General features: G+C 47.2%; 1 protein-coding gene across 1 annotated transcript in view; it reads left to right on the top strand.

Annotated features, from left to right (window-relative positions):
- The window catches only part of WRAP73 (WD repeat containing, antisense to TP73), a 48,874-nt gene that overhangs the window by 9,035 nt on the left and 21,095 nt on the right, over positions 1-18,744 (top strand). The window contains exon 3 of the mRNA XM_069742420.1: positions 815-931. Within this exon, the coding sequence (XP_069598521.1) occupies positions 815-931 (117 nt within the window). The remainder of the gene's footprint in view (positions 1-814; positions 932-18,744) is intronic.

The raw sequence follows: 18,744 nt of genomic DNA, 5'->3' as shown, positions 1-18,744 counted from the left end.
AATTGCACGTCGGCCTAACACATGCCAGAAGGACATGCGGTTCATGAATGTTTCTAGCTATATTACATGTATGCATAGTATGACAGTGCTTACCATGCACAGCGAGATATTTGGAGCACTTCATTATGGATTTTACAATATTTTGCAGTAGTGCAATACTTCACTATTCCGATAAGCGAGACCCTGCTGCGTTGTTTGTTTTTGAAAAAAAAAATGGAAGGGTATTCAGATGCCATGTAAATAAATTGTAATCATTGCATCCTGAAAAGTTCTAGAACTCTAAAGATACATTTTAACACAAAGAATGTCAAAGTTTCATTTTTTCGGTTTGTTGTCGGTGAATGAAAACATTGTTTCCACCCAAAAGCTGAGAACCCCTCCTGATCAAGACCCGATGACACCGACCTCTCTAAAGAGCTATGGAGCACTAAATGCAAGCCACATTTCCATTCACTGACTGCAAACAGACGGACCTGTACCACATCTTTCATTGTGCCCCCTCCACACACATACAAGTACTATCGGGCAGTTATACAGGTAGTGGTCCGCGGTGCCGGCATCTCTGGGGACCCCGGCAGTTGTGTTATGGAGAGCGGTGTTAGTAGCAGCGAGCATGGCTTAGTGCAGGCTTTGTACCCGAGGCGGAATAAATGGATGTTCCAGCTGCCATGGCTTGGAATGTGGAGTATTCCGGCCAGCACTTACTTCTGCAGCGGGATCCAGCGCCAGTCCTTCATCCTTCACCAGGCTTGTGCTCCCGTAGTCTGTCCAGTCATTAGTGTCACTCTCACTTCTCTTTTTTCTTTCCCCCCAGGTCTGGTCTCTGGAGCAGCCCGACTGGCACTGTAAGATCGATGAAGGCTCGGCGGGGCTGGTGTCGTCCTGCTGGAGTCCAGATGGTCGTCACATTCTCAACACAACAGAGTTTCATGTAAGCGTGGGCTGATGCCTCCTCCACTGGTATCAAATGTTGATGTCTGCCCCTCTCACTCCCGTTCTGAAAATAAATCCCAGTGGGCTCAAACATATCGGGTTCCCCAGACGGAAGTGCAGGACTATGCTGGTCCTTATTTGCTGGCCCTTCTTGTAGGACGTCACTCGGGGCGCTGGCATTCCCCGTGTCGGACCTGAAGGCTTCAGTATTTCACTTAGTTTCAGCCTAGGTGGTGATGGCTCAGGCAGACCCTGCCCTTTATCTATATGGGCAAGGGGGTTGGTGGGTCTCGACAGTCATGTATCCCCACTATAACCTATCACTATGTCCTCACCAACGACCACATATAACCCCAATATACAGAGGGGTTGCCCAGGATTGAAGCCCCAGTTATTGTCCATGTCCGTGTGGTCCTTACACCGTCTACCCGTGCTGAGATCGGGGTCACACGCCGCTCCATAAATCAGCATTAAAGGGCAACTTATAGGAAGGCTTTCACATAGGTGTCATGTATGACGTCTCATTAACAACTAGAATTATTATTTGTCCTAAATGACCAGCCACTTTCTAACAATCTTGTGATTGTTTGGCCCCGATTTTTTTTTTTTTTTTTTTCGTTTTTTTTGGGCCACTATATTACTTTATTATTATTATTATTTATTAATTTTTGCTCCCATTTTTGGATTGATGTGGGAATTGTTTTTTTTATTTAATTTTTTTTTTCTCCACCTTAAAGGGGCTTCAAGTCTGCAGTCACTACATGTGATTGCAGACTTGTGAATCCTCACATCACATCCTCTCCGCACTGTAAGGATTCTCCTGTGCCGGCAACAGGAGCCGGCTTTCACGTGACCACAAATATGCGATGTGCATAGTTCCGGCCATTGAGCGAGGCCGCGCACGTCTAGTCTGCACGTGATCACATACTTGCGGCCATATGCCTGCCACTCCCGGCACTGGAGAATCCTCGTAGTGCACAATGTGAAGATTCACAAGTCTGCAGTCACACATAGTTTTACATAGTGACTGCAGACTTGTAGCCTGAGGCCGCTTAACCCCTTTTTCACAGGATAGCGGGCGAAGGGATGATGCTAGGGACCCGCCAGTCTGACTAGTCTCCTGTGTGACTCGATCCCCGGCGGCTATTAAACCAAGCTTTTCTCCGAAACGCCGCAGCATTTCACAGTTATCTATAATATAACGCTGGGAGCGTCACTCTGTCCGAAGCCTTTATAGACTGCGCAGGCGCAAGCGCCGGCGCAGTCTGGCCCCCACAGAGTGACACTCCCAGGAGATCGCGGTATGCGTAAACACTGAACACATACCGCGATCTCCACCGGAGAGTCAGGGACCGCCAGGAGGGTAAGTATATTCACCTTTCCCCGTTCCAGCGCTGCGTGCGGCTCCGTCTCCCGGCTCCTCTGCTGTAACAGTTCAGAGGGCGCGATGACGCGCTTAATGCGTGCCTGCGCCGCCCTCTGACTTACCAGTCACAGGCAGAGGAGCCGGAGTGTGTCTTCAAGAAAATGGCGCCGGAAAGCGTGGACTGCGCAGGCGCCGATTCCCTCTGCCGGAATCGGTGCTTGCGCAGTCCGCGCTTTCCGGCGCCATTTTCTTGAAGACACACCTGCAGTGGAGCCGGATGATAGGTGCGTATGGTATTTTTTTTTTTTATATGGCAGCAGCATACGGGGGCATACACACTGGAGCGTCTTATGGGGGGCATATCATACAATGGTGGCGCAGGATGGGAGCAGCACATGACAGAATGGGCGCAGGATGGCAGCAGCACATGACAGAACGGGCGCAGGATGGCAGCAGCACATGACAGAACGAGCGCAGGATGGCAGCAGCACATGACAGAACGGGCGCAGGATGGCAGCAGCACATGACAGAACGGGCGCAGGATGGCAGCAGCACATGACAGAACGGGCCCAGGATGGCAGCAGCACATGACAGAACGGGCGCAGGATGGGAGCAGCACATGACAGAACGGGCGCAGGATGGCAGCAGCACATGACAGAACGGGCGCAGGATGGCAGCAGCACATGACAGAACGGGCGCAGGATGGCAGCAGCACATGACAGAACGGGCGCAGGATGGGAGCAGCACATGACAGAACGGGCGCAGGATGGGAGCAGCACATGACAGAACAGGGGAGCAGGATGGGAGCAGCACATGACAGAACGGGCGCAGGATGGCAGCAGCACATGACAGAACGGGCGCAGGATGGCAGCAGCACATGACAGAACGGGGGCGCAGGATGGGAGCAGCACATGACAGAATGGGGGCGCAGGATGGAGCAGCACATGACAGAATGGGGGCGCAGGATGGAGCAGCACATGACAGGATGGGGACGCAGGATGGAGCAGCAAATGTCAGGATGGGGATGCAGGATGGAGCAGCACATGACAGGATGGGGGCGAAGGATGGGAGCAGCACATGACAGAATGGGCGCAGGATGGCAGCAGCACATGACAGAACGGGCGCAGGATGGCAGCAGCACATGACAGAACGGGCGCAGGATGGCAGCAGCACATGACAGAACGGGCGCAGGATGGCAGCAGCACATGACAGAACGGGCCCAGGATGGCAGCAGCACATGACAGAACGAGCGCAGGATGGGAGCAGCACATGACAGAACGGGCGCAGGATGGCAGCAGCACATGACAGAACGGGCGCAGGATGGCAGCAGCACATGACAGAACGGGCGCAGGATGGCAGCAGCACATGACAGAACGGGCGCAGGATGGGAGCAGCACATGACAGAACGGGCGCAGGATGGGAGCAGCACATGACAGAACAGGGGAGCAGGATGGGAGCAGCACATGACAGAACGGGCGCAGGATGGCAGCAGCACATGACAGAACGGGCGCAGGATGGCAGCAGCACATGACAGAACGGGGGCGCAGGATGGGAGCAGCACATGACAGAATGGGGGCGCAGGATGGAGCAGCACATGACAGAACGGGTGCAGGATGGCAGCAGCACATGACAGAACGGGCGCAGGATGGCAGCAGCACATGACAGAACGGGGACGCAGGATGGGAGCAGAACATGACAGGATGGGGATGCAGGATGGAGCAGCACATGACAGAATGGGGGCGCAGGATGGAGCAGCACATGACAGAATGGGGGCGCAGGATGGAGCAGCACATGACAGGATGGGGACGCAGGATGGAGCAGCAAATGTCAGGATGGGGATGCAGGATGGAGCAGCACATGACAGGATGGGGGCGCAGGATGGGAGCAGCACATACCAGGATGGAGACCATATACCAATATAAATGCTCGCCACCCGGGCATAGAACGGGTTCAATAGCTAGTACATATATGTCTGCAATTTGCGGCAAAGATCTGATACATGCTCCCCTATCCACGGGCTGCATGCATCCGCTGTCACGTTTACCAGGTTATAAGGTTACCTAGGATTAGAGAAGTGAACCTGGACCAGATAGAAATGTCTGGCATTACCTCTGATCTTCACATATTATTGCCATTCACTGGCTGCAAGAAGTGATCTTTAAGATGCTAAGGAGGAATATTAAGTATGTCAGCAGCTGCCTTACATGCCCCTTTTATTCTACGCGCAGTGACTTTTGGCACGTTCTGGTTCTTTCTCGAGGGCGTTGGTCCGGGGCTGTCAGAGATTTAGTTCTCCACTTGGTTTATGTCCTTTACGAATGGTCCGGGAAGTCTTATATATCAACAACTGTCTGGTCCGCTCCTTGGAGCAATTTTCCATCCCATAAAACAATTAATTGGTCCGAATCCACCGACCGTATGAATTCCGCCACTTGTTGGAAATGATGGGAAAGAACATGCTGAAGACGAATCAATTAGGTGCATGTGTCCACTGTGCGGTGTATCCGGGCTGACGCGCTGCCTCTGGTCACGTAAGGTGAAGCTGGCACCAGGACAGCAGGCTGTAAATTATTCCGTCGTGTCTCCATATCGTATAGAACACACGAGCCCCCATTAGGATGGCGGGACCGCAGTTAGCTCATGGGATCCCGCACATCATCGCTCCTTTTGTTTTGCGCAGATCTGTTCCCCGTAATTTGATGGTTCTCTGGTGGCATCTCGGGAGCTTTACACCCAGCGGCGATGAGAGATGTCCCCCGTGTTGTGCCACGACTTGTACAGTGGGATTTGTACTAATTATGAAATATGAGAGGATCATTTTTCTCGCTTGTTCATTCAAAATTTTACTTCTAGGCCAAGTATTCGGTCCTAGGAAATGTCACTGGCCTAATAAGACTAACGGCGGCAGGCGGGTATGCCGAAAAGCACCTGTAATCCGGAGGCGGTTGGATCAGAACTTCTAATAATCTGGATTACCATGGATTTATTGGGAGATCCCAAAGTGAACGAATTCATGGAAATTCTTCAGGGGCTCCATAAAGGGAAACTGTCATGTAAAATAACGCTAGTAATTATATTATACACTGAGCGGTGCACCATTATGGAGAGAGTTGAGTTAATTTTCTCCCAGCAGCGGGGCTCTGAGTGTCAGCGTCGCACCGAGTCAGAACACCATTACCCCGAAGATTAACCCCATATCTGCAGGTTCACAGTGTTACTGTGCATGACAGGTTCCCTATAAAGGGTTATTCCTAGAATTGCATTATAACTTCACAAAGACCAGTAAATGCATACTTCTTGTTAATATACAGACTAAGCCCAACATAATGTTTCTTTTTTTTCGTGCTTTTTTTCAAAAAATTATTTCTATCTGCTCCTCTGTGCATTGAGCTCCACATAGCAGAATGGACTGTCCTATTCTTATCTGCTAAACCTAGCTTTCCCAGCAGCACCCTGCTTCTCCCCAGTGCTGCAGACCCCTTCCTGTCTCCTGACTAGCCCCATTTCTGTTATCACCAAGCTAATCTATGTGTAGAACTCACCTTATGCCTCTGTGCACACTCTGCTCCTGCACTGTACCCTGCCTGACCAATTTTATCTTCTGCCATCTACATCAGTATAGCTGTCTGTGCAGTTTTACACCATTAGCTTGTTCTAGCAGAGCCTAGTTCCCCTGCACTCCTCCACAATGGCAGTGCAGAATTGTATTTGTTGCCTGCTGCTGACTGATCTGTGATCTTAAACTGCTGCTCTGTTGATGGACATGGCAGAATATACGGTAATCTTTTCATATGCAATAGCAGCATTTGTAGATTCACATCACTGAACTCTCAGACGCAGGCAACAAACAGTCCCTGTATATAGCCCCATCCTGCAGTATATCTTTACAATCTGTTTATAGCTCCATTTTGCGATGTGTACTGTATATCTCTCTTCACAGCCTCTGTACACAGAGCCCCATCCTGCAGTATATCTTGGCCCCATCCTGCAGTTTGTATATCTCTGCTCACTGCCTCTGTACACAGAGCCCCCTCCTGCAATATTTCTTAGCCCTCTCCTTCAGCGCCTCATTCCTCTTAGGGTACCGTCACACAGTGGCATTTTGATCGCTACGACGGCACGATCCGTGACGCTCCAGCATCGTAACAATATCGCTCCAGCGTCGTAGACTGCTGTCACACTTTGCAATGTACGACGCTGGAGCGATAATTTCATGACGTATGTGCGATGTAGAAGCCGTTGGTTACTATGCGCACATCGTATACAATATCGTGCACACCTTTGTCACACCATGCGATCATGCCGCCACAGCGGGACACTAGACGACGAAAGAAAGTTTCAAACGATCTGCTACGACGTACGATTCTCAGCGGGGTCCCTGATCGCAGGAGCGTGTCAGACACAGCGAGATCGCTGGAACGTCACGGATATATCGCTCGAACGTCACAAATCGTGCCGTCGTAGTGATCAAAATGCCACTGTGTGACGGTACCCTAAGTTACTAACACACACCCCTGCTGCTTCCCTGCACAGGCGCTCTGCATTGTAATGAAGGAATTGGAACATTCTAATGTCACCTGGAGGGTCAGGAGGGTATGTTCAAAAGGGGTAAATTTATTGCGTTATATTGCCACAAATCAAAAAATATATGTATGCATTACTCTAAGACAACATTATGATTTTTGATTTGCTCCTTTAAGGAGACAGTGAAGTCCCTGGAGTATTCTAGCCTCCAGTCATCCAGACATTCTAAGGTCACGTTCAGACCTGGATATACAAATATTCCACAAACCTCTGGCATAATCTATATCACATATGTCAAACTCTGCCCTGTGGTCCATATCTGGCCTGCAGAGTGAGTATATTTGGCTCTCAACATCGGGCAGGTCTCTCATCTGGAGCACTGTGTGGGGCCCAGTGTACCGTCTGGAGCACTGTGTGGGGCCCAGTATACCGTCTGGAGCACTGTGTGGGGCCCAGTGTACCGTCTGGAGCACTGTGTGGGGCCCAGTGTACCGTCTGGAGCACTGTGTGGGGCCCAGTGTACCGTCTGGAGCACTGTGTGGGGCCCAGTGTACCGTCTGGAGCACTGTGTGGGGCCCAGTGTACCGTCTGGAGCACTGTATAATGGGGCCCAGTGTACCGTCTGGAGCACTGTATAATGGGGCCCAGTGTACCGTCTGGAGCACTGTATAATGGGGCCCAGTGTACCGTCTGGAGCACTGTATAATGGGGCCCAGTGTACCGTCTGGAGCACTGTGTGGGGCCCAGTGTACCGTCTGGAGCACTGTGTGGGGCCCAGTGTACCGTCTGGAGCACTGTGTGGGGCCCAGTATACCGTCTGGAGCACTGTGTGGGGCCCAGTGTACCGTCTGGAGCACTGTGTGGGGCCCAGTGTACCGTCTGGAGCACTGTGTGGGGCCCAGTGTACCGTCTGGAGCACTGTGTGGGGCCCAGTGTACCGTCTGGAGCACTGTGTGGGGCCCAGTGTACCGTCTGGAGCACTGTGTGGGGCCCAGTGTACCGTCTGGAGCACTGTATAATGGGGCCCAGTGTACCGTCTGGAGCACTGTATAATGGGGCCCAGTGTACCGTCTGGAGCACTGTATAATGGGGCCCAGTGTACCGTCTGGAGCACTGTATAATGGGGCCCAGTGTACCGTCTGGAGCACTGTATAATGGGGCCCAGTGTACCGTCTGGAGCACTGGATAATGGGGCCCAGTGTACCGTCTGGAGCACTTGATAATGGGGCCCAGTGTACCGTCTGGAGCACTGTATAATGGGGCCCAGTGTACCGTCTGGAGCACTGTATAATGGGGCCCAGTGTACCGTCTGGAGCACTGTATAATGGGGCCCAGTGTACCGTCTGGAGCACTGTGTGGGGCCCAGTGTACCGTCTGGAGCACTGTATAATGGGGCCCAGTGTACCGTCTGGAGCACTGTATAATGGGGCCCAGTGTACCGTCTGGAGCACTGTATAATGGGGCCCACTAGCGCTCCATATGGTATAATAGGCCACACCTAGCGCTCCATACGGTATAATAGGCCACACCTAGCGCTCCATACAGTATATGTGTGGCCTGTTATACCGCATGGAGCACTATGTGGGGCCATTATACTGTATGGAGCACTATGTGGGAGCCAGTATAATACTATGATGGGGTGACTATTCGGTGTCTGGGGTATTGGGGTGGGGCAGTAAGGTCATCATACTGTGCACATGGAGGGTACTGTGGAAGAATTCATTGTGGCGGCGTCATACGGTGTTCGGGGCACTTTTGTTGGCATCATACTTTAGTATTGTATTATTGAAGATTGTTTATCCTTTACTACATATTTAAATTAGGCCTTTGGGCCACATGCTTTTTACTGCTCTCACATAGCATATATTATTCCAATATTTTATTCTGAGATCTAATAATTAAAATGTACTTTGTTCGTGGGACATCTTTTAATAAATATCAAGGTTGGCACACGACTTTGTCCCAAGTTTTTAATGTTGTCCTTTTGTGTATTTGAGTTTGACATCTCTGATTATAAGCGTATGTCTTAAAAGGGGGGGTATCATCTAGTGTAGAGCCAGCCCTGATAGATCTACAGCGCCTTGCGAAAGTATTCGGCCCCCTGGATTTTTTTCAACCTTTTCCCACATATCATGCTTCAAACATAAAGATACCAAATGTAAATTTTTGGTGAAGAATCAACAACAAGTGGACCACAATTGTGAAGTTGAATGAAATGTATTGGTTATTTTAATTTTTTGTAGAAATTCAAGAACTGAAAAGTGGGGCGTGCAATATTATTTGGCCCCTTTAACTGAATACTTTGTTGCGCCACCTTTTGCTGCGGTTACAGCTGCAGTCGCTTGGGGTACGTCTCTATCAGTTTTGTTAATCAAGAGACTGAAATTCTGGCCCATTCTTCCTTGGCAAACAGCTGGAGCTCAGTGAGGTTTGATGGAGATCGTTTGTGAACAGCAGTTTTCAGCTCTTTCCACAGATTCTCGATTGGATTGAGGTCTGGACTTTGACTTGGCCATTCTAACACCTGGATACGTTTATTTGTGAACCATTCCATTGTAGATTTTGCTTTATGTTTGGGATCATTGTCTTGGAAGACAAATCTCCGTCCCAGTCTCAGGTCTTTTGCAGACTCCAACAGGTTTTCTTCAAGAATGGTCCTGTATTTTGCTCCATCCATCTTCCCATCAATTTTAACCATCTTCCCTGTCCCTGCTGAAGAAAAGCAGGCCCAAATCATGATGCTGCCACCACCATGTTTGACAGTGGGGATGGTGTGTTCAGGTGATGAGCTGTGTTGCCTTTACGCCAAACATATCGTGTTTTACATGTGGATATTGCTGCGGATTTCACGTCCTACATTGTGTTCTCACTTGCACATCCATCCCTTTAGTCACGCTGTGTGCATTTGACTACGTTCCACATACGTCCACATGAGCTTTAGTAAAATCTGCACCTTATCATTGGGGTCATCAGCATCGTACTGTAAGTGACATGAACGCCACAACCAATCTGCAACATTTGAATGCATTCCCATTTTTCTTGGATTTTATCTACATTCGCTTGTTAGTTTTATAGGGTAACTACCATTTTGAACAACTTTTTATATATGATCGGGGCTTCATAGTGAGACCCTGACCGACCAGAGAAAATGCCTCTGTAGCCTCTGTAGTGCTCTGCTATTGTGATAGTGGTGTACGGACCCATAGGCTTACTGTTGCGCCTGTGTACATGCTCTTGCAGGAGATGTGGAACTCAGGGCAGTTTTTTACTGATCAGCCTGGACCCTCACCAATCGGCAGCCCCAATAATGTATAACAAGTTGCTAGTTGCTTTTTAAGCTCCTTTTCTATGACTACTGAAATGCAGGGCAGGATCAGAGCCTCTGCAGTAGCATGGATTGATAGCAGGGAAGATTCCTTCTGCTCTAGACTTAAGTAGGGATTATATTGTCAGCTGCCAGAGGGGGAAGGAGACCGATTCTGTCCAGAGACCATTGCCTGCGGCATTGATTAGTAGCAGTGCCAAAGGGCACCCATAATAAAAAAGTTTTTTTTGTTTCTTTTTTAAATCCTAGAATGCTGGAAATTACTTGTTAGTGTACTATCGGCTATTCACGACTGCTTGTAAGAACATGACCTACTGTATTAGAGATTTTTTTTTTCCCCTCCGCACCATCACCTTCTATAATAAAAATGTATAAAATGATTCTTAAAGGGGTCTTCCAGCCACAAGATACCCACTGATATGATAAACTGTGATCTGTGGGGGATCTGTTAGAATGGAGCCATAGCCTATAAGCTGCACTGTCGTGCCATTGTAATGCGTGCAACAGCGGGGGTTGGAGAGGCGACTGAGTGTGTCGGGGAGGCGACTGAGTGTGTCGGGGAGGCGACTGAGTGTGTCGGGGAGGCGACTGAGTGTGTCGGGGAGGCGACTGAGTGTGTCGGGGAGGCGACTGAGTGTGTCGGGGAGGCGACTGAGTGTGTCGGGGAGGCGACTGAGGGGGTTGGAGGGGTGACTGAAGGTACCTGTTCTTGTGATTTTGCCCTAATACCATTTTATCTTTATACAGATCAAGCAGTGCCTCGTATATACTGCTAAATCATAGCTGATTGTGCTGTTTGCCATCCCGTAAATTATGAGACTTCACACAAATAAACGGATACGTTTGTTAAAAAACAAACAAAAATCTTATGACAAAAAGGGAAAAATTGAAATAAAAGTTTCTTCTGGTCCTGAAACCCCAAGTAGTGTGCGTTCTTCCAGGCTTAGTGACCGTTGGCTTATTCTGCCGGTGCGCTATGTACCGTTATCTGCAGTCATGATTTTCCCACTTGCTGAAGTGCGACTGTCAGACCCCTCATCGCTCGGGTACCTGTCCGGCCGGCCAGCAGCAGATCCCTGGCAGCATGTGTTGGTGTGGGGGCGGCGTGTATTTCTGACCAGTCGTCAGAACTCGGCACGACCCCCAGAAGATTTCATTAAGGTTTTGCCAAAATGTCATCTGTGTCTGGATAGTTTTACTCTCCAGCTGTAAACAGGTTGCAAAATGACCTCCTTTCAGACAGCTGGTGAGTCGGTGTCAGCCCCTGCGGCATGTGTATCCCCCAGTACAGTACATCCAGCGTCCGCAGGGAGCCATTGCCTCGCTTTAAGGAGAAAGCCTCATTCAGGGGGAGAAAGTGGCTCACAATGGGGTGTAAAGATGATGATGATGGTGGCCCTGCAGCCATGGCTTCCCCCCACACTTGGCGTTTAGGATGGCAGCTCATTTGGGTGGATATTAGCAGGAATTAGGGCATTAAACATTTGCAACTTGATACTTAACGCTTCTTTGAGCGCTCGGTCGTTATCACCTTCTCACTCCTCGCCTGCCCAGCTTTTATGGGGTCGTGATATAAAATTAATGCATCCTGAGCCAAAAGTAGCAGAGGCGAGAGATGGGGAAGAGAATGAAAGCATCTTTTTGCCCGGGCTTTGCAGTAGCCCAGCTTATAGAAGGAGATGCGAGAAGCTATTGCTTTCTGTTATCAAGAATTTCAGGCAGAGCAGAGACTGATTGGAGGTCCAGAAACTTTTTGGTATATGAATTTTTTTGTGTGTGAAAAACCCTTGTTCCCAAGTTACAGTATGTTTAAAAAAACAAAATAAACAAATAAAAGCTTTGTTCACCCTCCCCTGGTCCAGCAATGAAATTCTGCTGCTGCTGCTAGTGTCTGTTCTCGTCTGCTGTACTGACATCATTTTGACAGCGCTGCAGTCAATCTGTGAGCTCAGCGGCTCAGAGCCGATGACTGATTGACTGCAGCGCTGCAAATAATAACAGACACCAAGAGCTGCAGCGGAGACTCAGTGCAGGACATAGGGAGTAAATCACAGTTGTTTTAAACAAACTGCAGCCAGGGGAGGGGGGCAGAGGTTTTCCAACACCAGAAAACCCCTTTTAGACGACACTGATATATAATGGTCAGGCCTCCAGGACTTGGGTCAGGACTCCCAGCCACCAGTGACCGGCAGTCTGCCCATTCTCTGTTCATCCTCATTGTACTGAATGGAAGATATGGAAATATCGAGATGCCAGTGTCCGCTGGAATCTCTGCTTACCAGTCATGGTGGTTACCGACAGCGGCCTCTAGGGGGAGCCCACTGTATACAGATCTGCGTAGCAGCTCCCCCTAGTGGTGACTGCAGGCAGCAGAATTCAGCATCAGTGCAGAATATGGGGCCCAGTCTGAGCTCTGCTGCGTGGCCCCAGGATTTCTCTATGACTGCTATTAACTGTCATTTCATTTTAGTTTTTCTTTTCTATTAAGACTTTGCAGACGCCTAGAGCCGTGATGAAAGTCATTAATTCTCCCTGATCTTTTTTCACTTACTGTTGTGCAATAGAAATGTTTTGCAATCACCTCAGATAACCCAGGACAACATTTTTAGATGTGCCGTACCCAGCGATGACAATGTCTCATTAATTGCCAGGGCTATAAAGGAGCACCTGTCCGCTGGTGCAAAATGCTCGCCGGGACAGCGCGTCTTAGCTGATCTGTTGGGTTCTGCATTCGATCTGGGCCGCCTTAGTAACCTGACAGATTTATCACCCAAATCGAATTGTTCACACGCACAGCTACTTGTATATTGATTTATATGGTTAAATCTTGGCACCCCTCACTAGATCCAGAGCCAGGGCGGCTTTAAAGTTTAATGGCGCATTATATTTGCTTGTTTTTGCTTATTGGCTGCTGTGGAATAATTTATTGTTTGTTTTTAGGATTTTATAAAATCTTAAATGAAGAAATTTAAAGGGGATCATCCGGGATTCAAAATTCCTAAAAATGTTGCCAAATTTCAGTGTTTGCAATATATCATACAAATTTCCCTCCCTAGCACCCACGGTGACTATACAAGGGATGACCATCGTGCCAATCGCTGACCATTGCCATCCATCCATTGTAGCTTTTTACAATAAATTTGTTTTCTCTTCTCACAAGCCCTACAGCTATGCAAATCCTGATCCGGACCGTTTTTCAACTTGTGAATGTGAAAATTCACTGACCTCACACAGTTATCTTAAAGGCGGCTGTTACTTCGTTTTTGAGATCTCTTGACGCCATAGTGTTTACTTAAATTCCATGTTAGAGTAACTATAATCCTGATAATAAGGTCATCATTTTATGAGGACAACTCACGAGTCCCGTGTATGTAGTCTCCACTCACCGTCAGACTGAGAGCTGCAGCTTGTACAGAGCAGTGTGAGATCTCAGCAGGGAGGAGGGGCATTGAGTGGTTGTCAGTCAGGCTGGGCAGTGGAGATTAAAGGGAACCTGTCACCTCAAATTGGCGGGATATTTAAATGAGTTTTTACCGATCCGATGGGCGGCGTTTCATCTTCATTTCTCCACCCCTTCCGTCCCTGTTGCCCGCAATATGTTAGTGAGTTAGCATACGTGTGCGCCATAGTTGGCGCGTGCGCAATGCAATCTTCGGTCGCGCACGCGCAGTATGCTTTGCATCTCGGCATGCTTAGCATGTCACTCTCTGCAAGGAGAAATTATACTTCTTGGATATCGGTCGGAACGCCTCTGACTCAGCCAAACCAGATCTCCACTTTGCACTGACGAGGGGCAATACCCCGAAACACAGTGTCTGCAAATTGAGATTCTGGTTTGGTTATTATCCTAAGTCAGGTGACAAGGCTCGGTAAAGGGTCAACATTGACTTGTAGGATTGCTACCTTCCAATAGGTGGCACTAGAGTTCTAGTCCTCTTCCTCTCTGTAGAGACAATTTGCATATTTCCCAGAGGAGCATTGTGGCTTTAAGTCTCCTCACCTCGGCATGCTTATCATGTCACTCTCCACAAGGAGAAACGATACTTCTTGGATTTAAAACTGGGAAAATCTCTTTAAAGATGTGACTGCAAATGATCACGGTTAATCTACTGAACTACCGGGATAATTTTAAACTTTTTTTTCCCCAATTTCGTCTAAGGAAATCCGTTTTGAATTTATCAGCCATTGGTTTACATTGTGTTGTTGTTGTTGTTTTTTTTTTTTTTTTTTATTTTGCCAGGCTTGAGATTTACTTTTGGTATATTTAATAGAAGAATAGGGGAATTAATTTGTCCATAGTATTCCATAGAGTGAGTTATCTGTGAGTAGGCGAAACGTGGAAAATTCGTTTCTCATCCTTAGTTTTGATGTTTTGATTTGAAGGGTTTTTGTCATCTGAAGGAGTATTGGCAAATAGTTGGGATAGACCCTCACGTTATGAATAGGGGGCGTCTGATCTTTGGGACCCTCGACAATCCTTAGCTATTGGTCTAGCGCTAGTTCCTGTTGTCTTTCTCTGCAAAACACCTCTAGCCCTTTAACATGGGTGACTTTAGTTTGTGGTCCAAGAACCTGTGTGTTCCCTTTAATATGTAGTCATTTATTAAATATGAAGACAAACAACTTTGCATTTTCCATTTTATTTCCCCATCTTCTCCATTGTCTGTGTCCGTGTATAACGGGCTGCACTTGAATGACATCCGGAGTGCAGTCTGACGTGTTACATGCACCCATAGACCTGAATAGGTGCGACTGCTCAGATTTGCGGAGCCACTTGCAGCATGCCGTGATTTTTTTTTTTTTTTCCCCACAGACTGTTTTGTTGTGCAGAAATATCGCCCCCAGATCTGCACTTTCCCACAGTGTAACATTGGTCCGAGGACAATGGGAGAAGACATCGGACAGCACTCATCCTAGTTATACGCTCGCGCTCATGTGCGTGAGCACTAAAAGGGTTGCTTGGAGTTAGAAAAAGGCTTTTTTGTTTGTTTTTTTTTTTACATGCAGAAACATGGTCTGTGTCTTGGTTTGGAATTCATCCTTCAATACCTGACACATTCTATGGACAAAAGGATTCAGTTCTTTCTACCTCCTTTTGTGAAATCTCTTCTTGTAGACCAACTGGGCGTTTCTACAGATTCTTTTCTGGGGTTGGAACTTTAATTTCACCCTGTACTAAACTATAAATTGCAATGCTTAATGAATTTGCTTGTGGGTTATCTACTTTGGACACTGCATATGAAGACAGCAATCACTGGAGAAGGACATCATGGTTGGAAGTATGGAAGGGACTAGGAAGACCAGCAACCCAATGGCTTGATACTATCAATATAATGACAGAGCAGACGCTGGAGGACCTGTTGTGAATTCTGTTGTCAAGCTCCCTCCTGTGGTCATGAATGGTACTTCGGCTGGTTCTGTCCATGGGCTTCCTCTGTTGGTGGTGAGTGGGGCTGCGGCTTCTGAGTTTCCTTCCACAGGTGACGAGGTTAATTCGTTAGCTGGCTGCTCTATTTAACTCCACCTAGATCTTTGCTCCATGCCACCTGTCAATGTTCCAGTATTGGTCTAGTTCACTCCTGGATCGTTCTTGTGACCTGTCTTCCCAGCAGAAGCTAAGTTCCTGCTTGTTTTTCTTTAGTTTGCTATTTTTCTGTCCAGCTTTCTATTTTGATTTTTGTCTTGCTTGCTGGAAGCTCTGGGACGCAGAGGGAGCGCCTCCGCACCGTGAGTCGGTGCGGAGGGTCTTTTGCGCCCTCTGCGTGGTCTTTTTGTAGGTTTTTGTGCTGACCGCAAAGTTACCTTTCCTATCCTCAGTCTGTTCAGTAAGTCGGGCCTCACTTTGCTAAATCTATTTCATCTCTGTGTTTGTATTTTCATCTTTACGCACAGTCATTATATGTGGGGGGCTGCCTTTTCCTTTGGGGAATTTCTCTGAGGCAAGGTGGGCTTTATTTTTCTATCTTCAGGGCTAGCTAGTTCCTTAGGCTGTGCCGAGTTGCATAGGGACCGTTAGGCGCAATCCACGGCTATTTCTAGTGTGTGTGATAGGATTAGGGATTGCGGTCAGCAGAGTTCCCACGTCTCAGAGCTCGTCCTATATTATTTGTAACTATCAGGTCATTCCGTTTGCTCTTAACCACCAGGTCCATTATTGTCCTTACCACCAGGTCATAACAAGGACCTATCTAGGTTTGTACAAGATCAATCTTACTACAAGTTGCCATGGCTCGAGACTGTGCTGAAGGCCATTAACGTCACTGACAGCGACCCAAATCATCCTGCTACAGCAACAATCGAGGGGTTTAAAATGAAACGTGTAAATGTTTTGGAGTGTCCTAGTCAGTGCCCAGACCTTAATCCAATGGAGAATCTGTGGTCAGGCTTGAAGATTGCCTTTCACCAGAGGAAACCATCTAACTTGAAGGAACTGGAGCAGTTGAGGAATGGGCAAAAATCCCAATGGCAAAATGTCAAAAACTGAGAAACTTATCCAAAGGAACTTGCAGCTGTAATTGCCACAAAAGGAGGCTCTACAAAGTACTGACTTTAGGAGGGTGAATAGTTATACATACTGAAGTTTTCAGTAATTTTGTCCTTTTTGTTTTTTTTACTTCACAATTTAAAATAAAACCCAATGTTCACAGTTGTAGGCCACTATATTGCCTATGGGACTGACGTAAAAAGACAAGCTCTGTACTTGATTGGCAGTCCCAAGAAGAATGAATGGAGCATAGTCGTTGGGGCATTCCAGAAGTTTCCAATTTGGGGAATAATATTCTTTTCATTTACCCATCCACCATTACCTGGTGTCCGCATTGCCAAGAGATAGCTCCCGTATGTCATGCAGCAAATTGATGACTTGTCCCGGATAGCGGGGGCTGTTGTCTGGATTTCAGTGCCCCCCGAAGGCCCCGATGACTGTTGTTTAATGTATTAATGACAGCCATTGATTTACCCATGAAATTAAGTTGGATATTTTCCATCCCCCATAGAAGCCGGCAATTAACCCGCTGTGTGAAACATCACTCGTACCCACTGGCACCGGGCGAGGAATAAAAATCCATTGTAATTGCCAACGACTTGCATTGACTGAAATGCTTTGTGTCGAGGAATGTGCAGGAATATAATCCGTCGAAATCCCGTGCTGACAGACGCAGCTATGTAAAGGGCCTGTGTGACCCAGTCAAGTCTGGGACACAATCTGACAGTCACTTGAGAAGGCAGGTTCTGGAGAAGTGATTCTTGTACGGTGAAAATCACCCGTCGCTCACACCTGCCCCCGACTGTCAAAGCCGCGTCCGCCCTGTCGCATTGCACCAACGGCAGGGGCAGTTCATCACATTACCGTCTCAATACTTTTATATTTCTCAGCTGTTTGACATTCTTATTTTAGAAACACATTAGCTTTCTTTACAGTTTTTCCTCCAAAACAGCAGCTGAAAGTCTCCCAGGGAGACAATGGTTATGATATCTGGGTACCTGGAATTTCATGGGACTAACTGATTTATTTTTTTTCCCCCAATAGCCGTCTGAATTTTTACTGTTTGCCTCATGAGCGGAGGTCACTCAGAGGTGTATTTTGTACATTATTGTATAAATAAATATGCAAAAAAATGATAAAATAAAAAAGACTAGGTTGACCATTCTGGCTTTCCATTGTTAATCTTCTTTTTCATAGAAGGTGACGTAAAGACATCACAAACATGACGAGAAGTAATGGGATGAAACTGAAAGGGAGAAGACACAGATTAGATATTAGAAAAAACGTTTTGCCAGTGAGGGTGATCAATGAGTGGAACAGGCTGCCACGAGAGGTGGTGAGTTCTCCTTCAATAGAAGTCTTCAAACAGAGGCTGGACAGACATCTGTCTGGGATGGTTTAGTGAGTCCTGCATTGAGCAGGGGCTGGACACTATGATTATCAAGGTCCTTTCTAAACATTCTATGATTCTGACAGCATAAGAGATTGTCCAAGACTCCACTATCAATCACCTATCCAAAGATAGATCATCAATATCAGATCGAGGGGGTTTGGCACCCGGCACCCCCCACGATCCGCTGTTTGTAGCTCCCATTACGTTCAGATATACACAGTGTGCGGAGCAGGAGGTGCCCAACTCTGGACACACTGTAGTGACTATTCACCGCAGCTGCAAATCAGCCCCCATGAAAATGATTTTTCATGTGTTCGATCTTTTTTTTTTTTTTTTACCTTACCTTTCCTATAAATAAAAATGTCCATCAGGAGATTATATATATATATATATATATATATATATATATATATATATATATATATATATATATATATATATATATATATATATAAAATAAATATATATATAAAATAAATATATACAGTACAGACCAAAAGTTTGGACGCGCCTTCTCATTTAAAGATTTTTCTGTATTTTCATGACTATGAAAATTGTACATTCACACTGAAGGCATCAAAACTATGAATTAACACATGTGGAATTATATACTTAACAAAAAAGTATGAAACAACTGAAAATATGTCTTATATTCTAGGTTCTTCAAAGTAGCCACCTTTTGCTTTGATGACTGCTTTGCACACTCTTGGCATTCTCTT

Source organism: Ranitomeya imitator, chromosome 10 (genome assembly GCF_032444005.1).
Source record: "Ranitomeya imitator isolate aRanImi1 chromosome 10, aRanImi1.pri, whole genome shotgun sequence".
In the NCBI taxonomy this organism is placed as follows: domain Eukaryota; kingdom Metazoa; phylum Chordata; class Amphibia; order Anura; family Dendrobatidae; genus Ranitomeya; species Ranitomeya imitator.
This window is presented reverse-complemented; position numbering and strand designations above follow the sequence as displayed.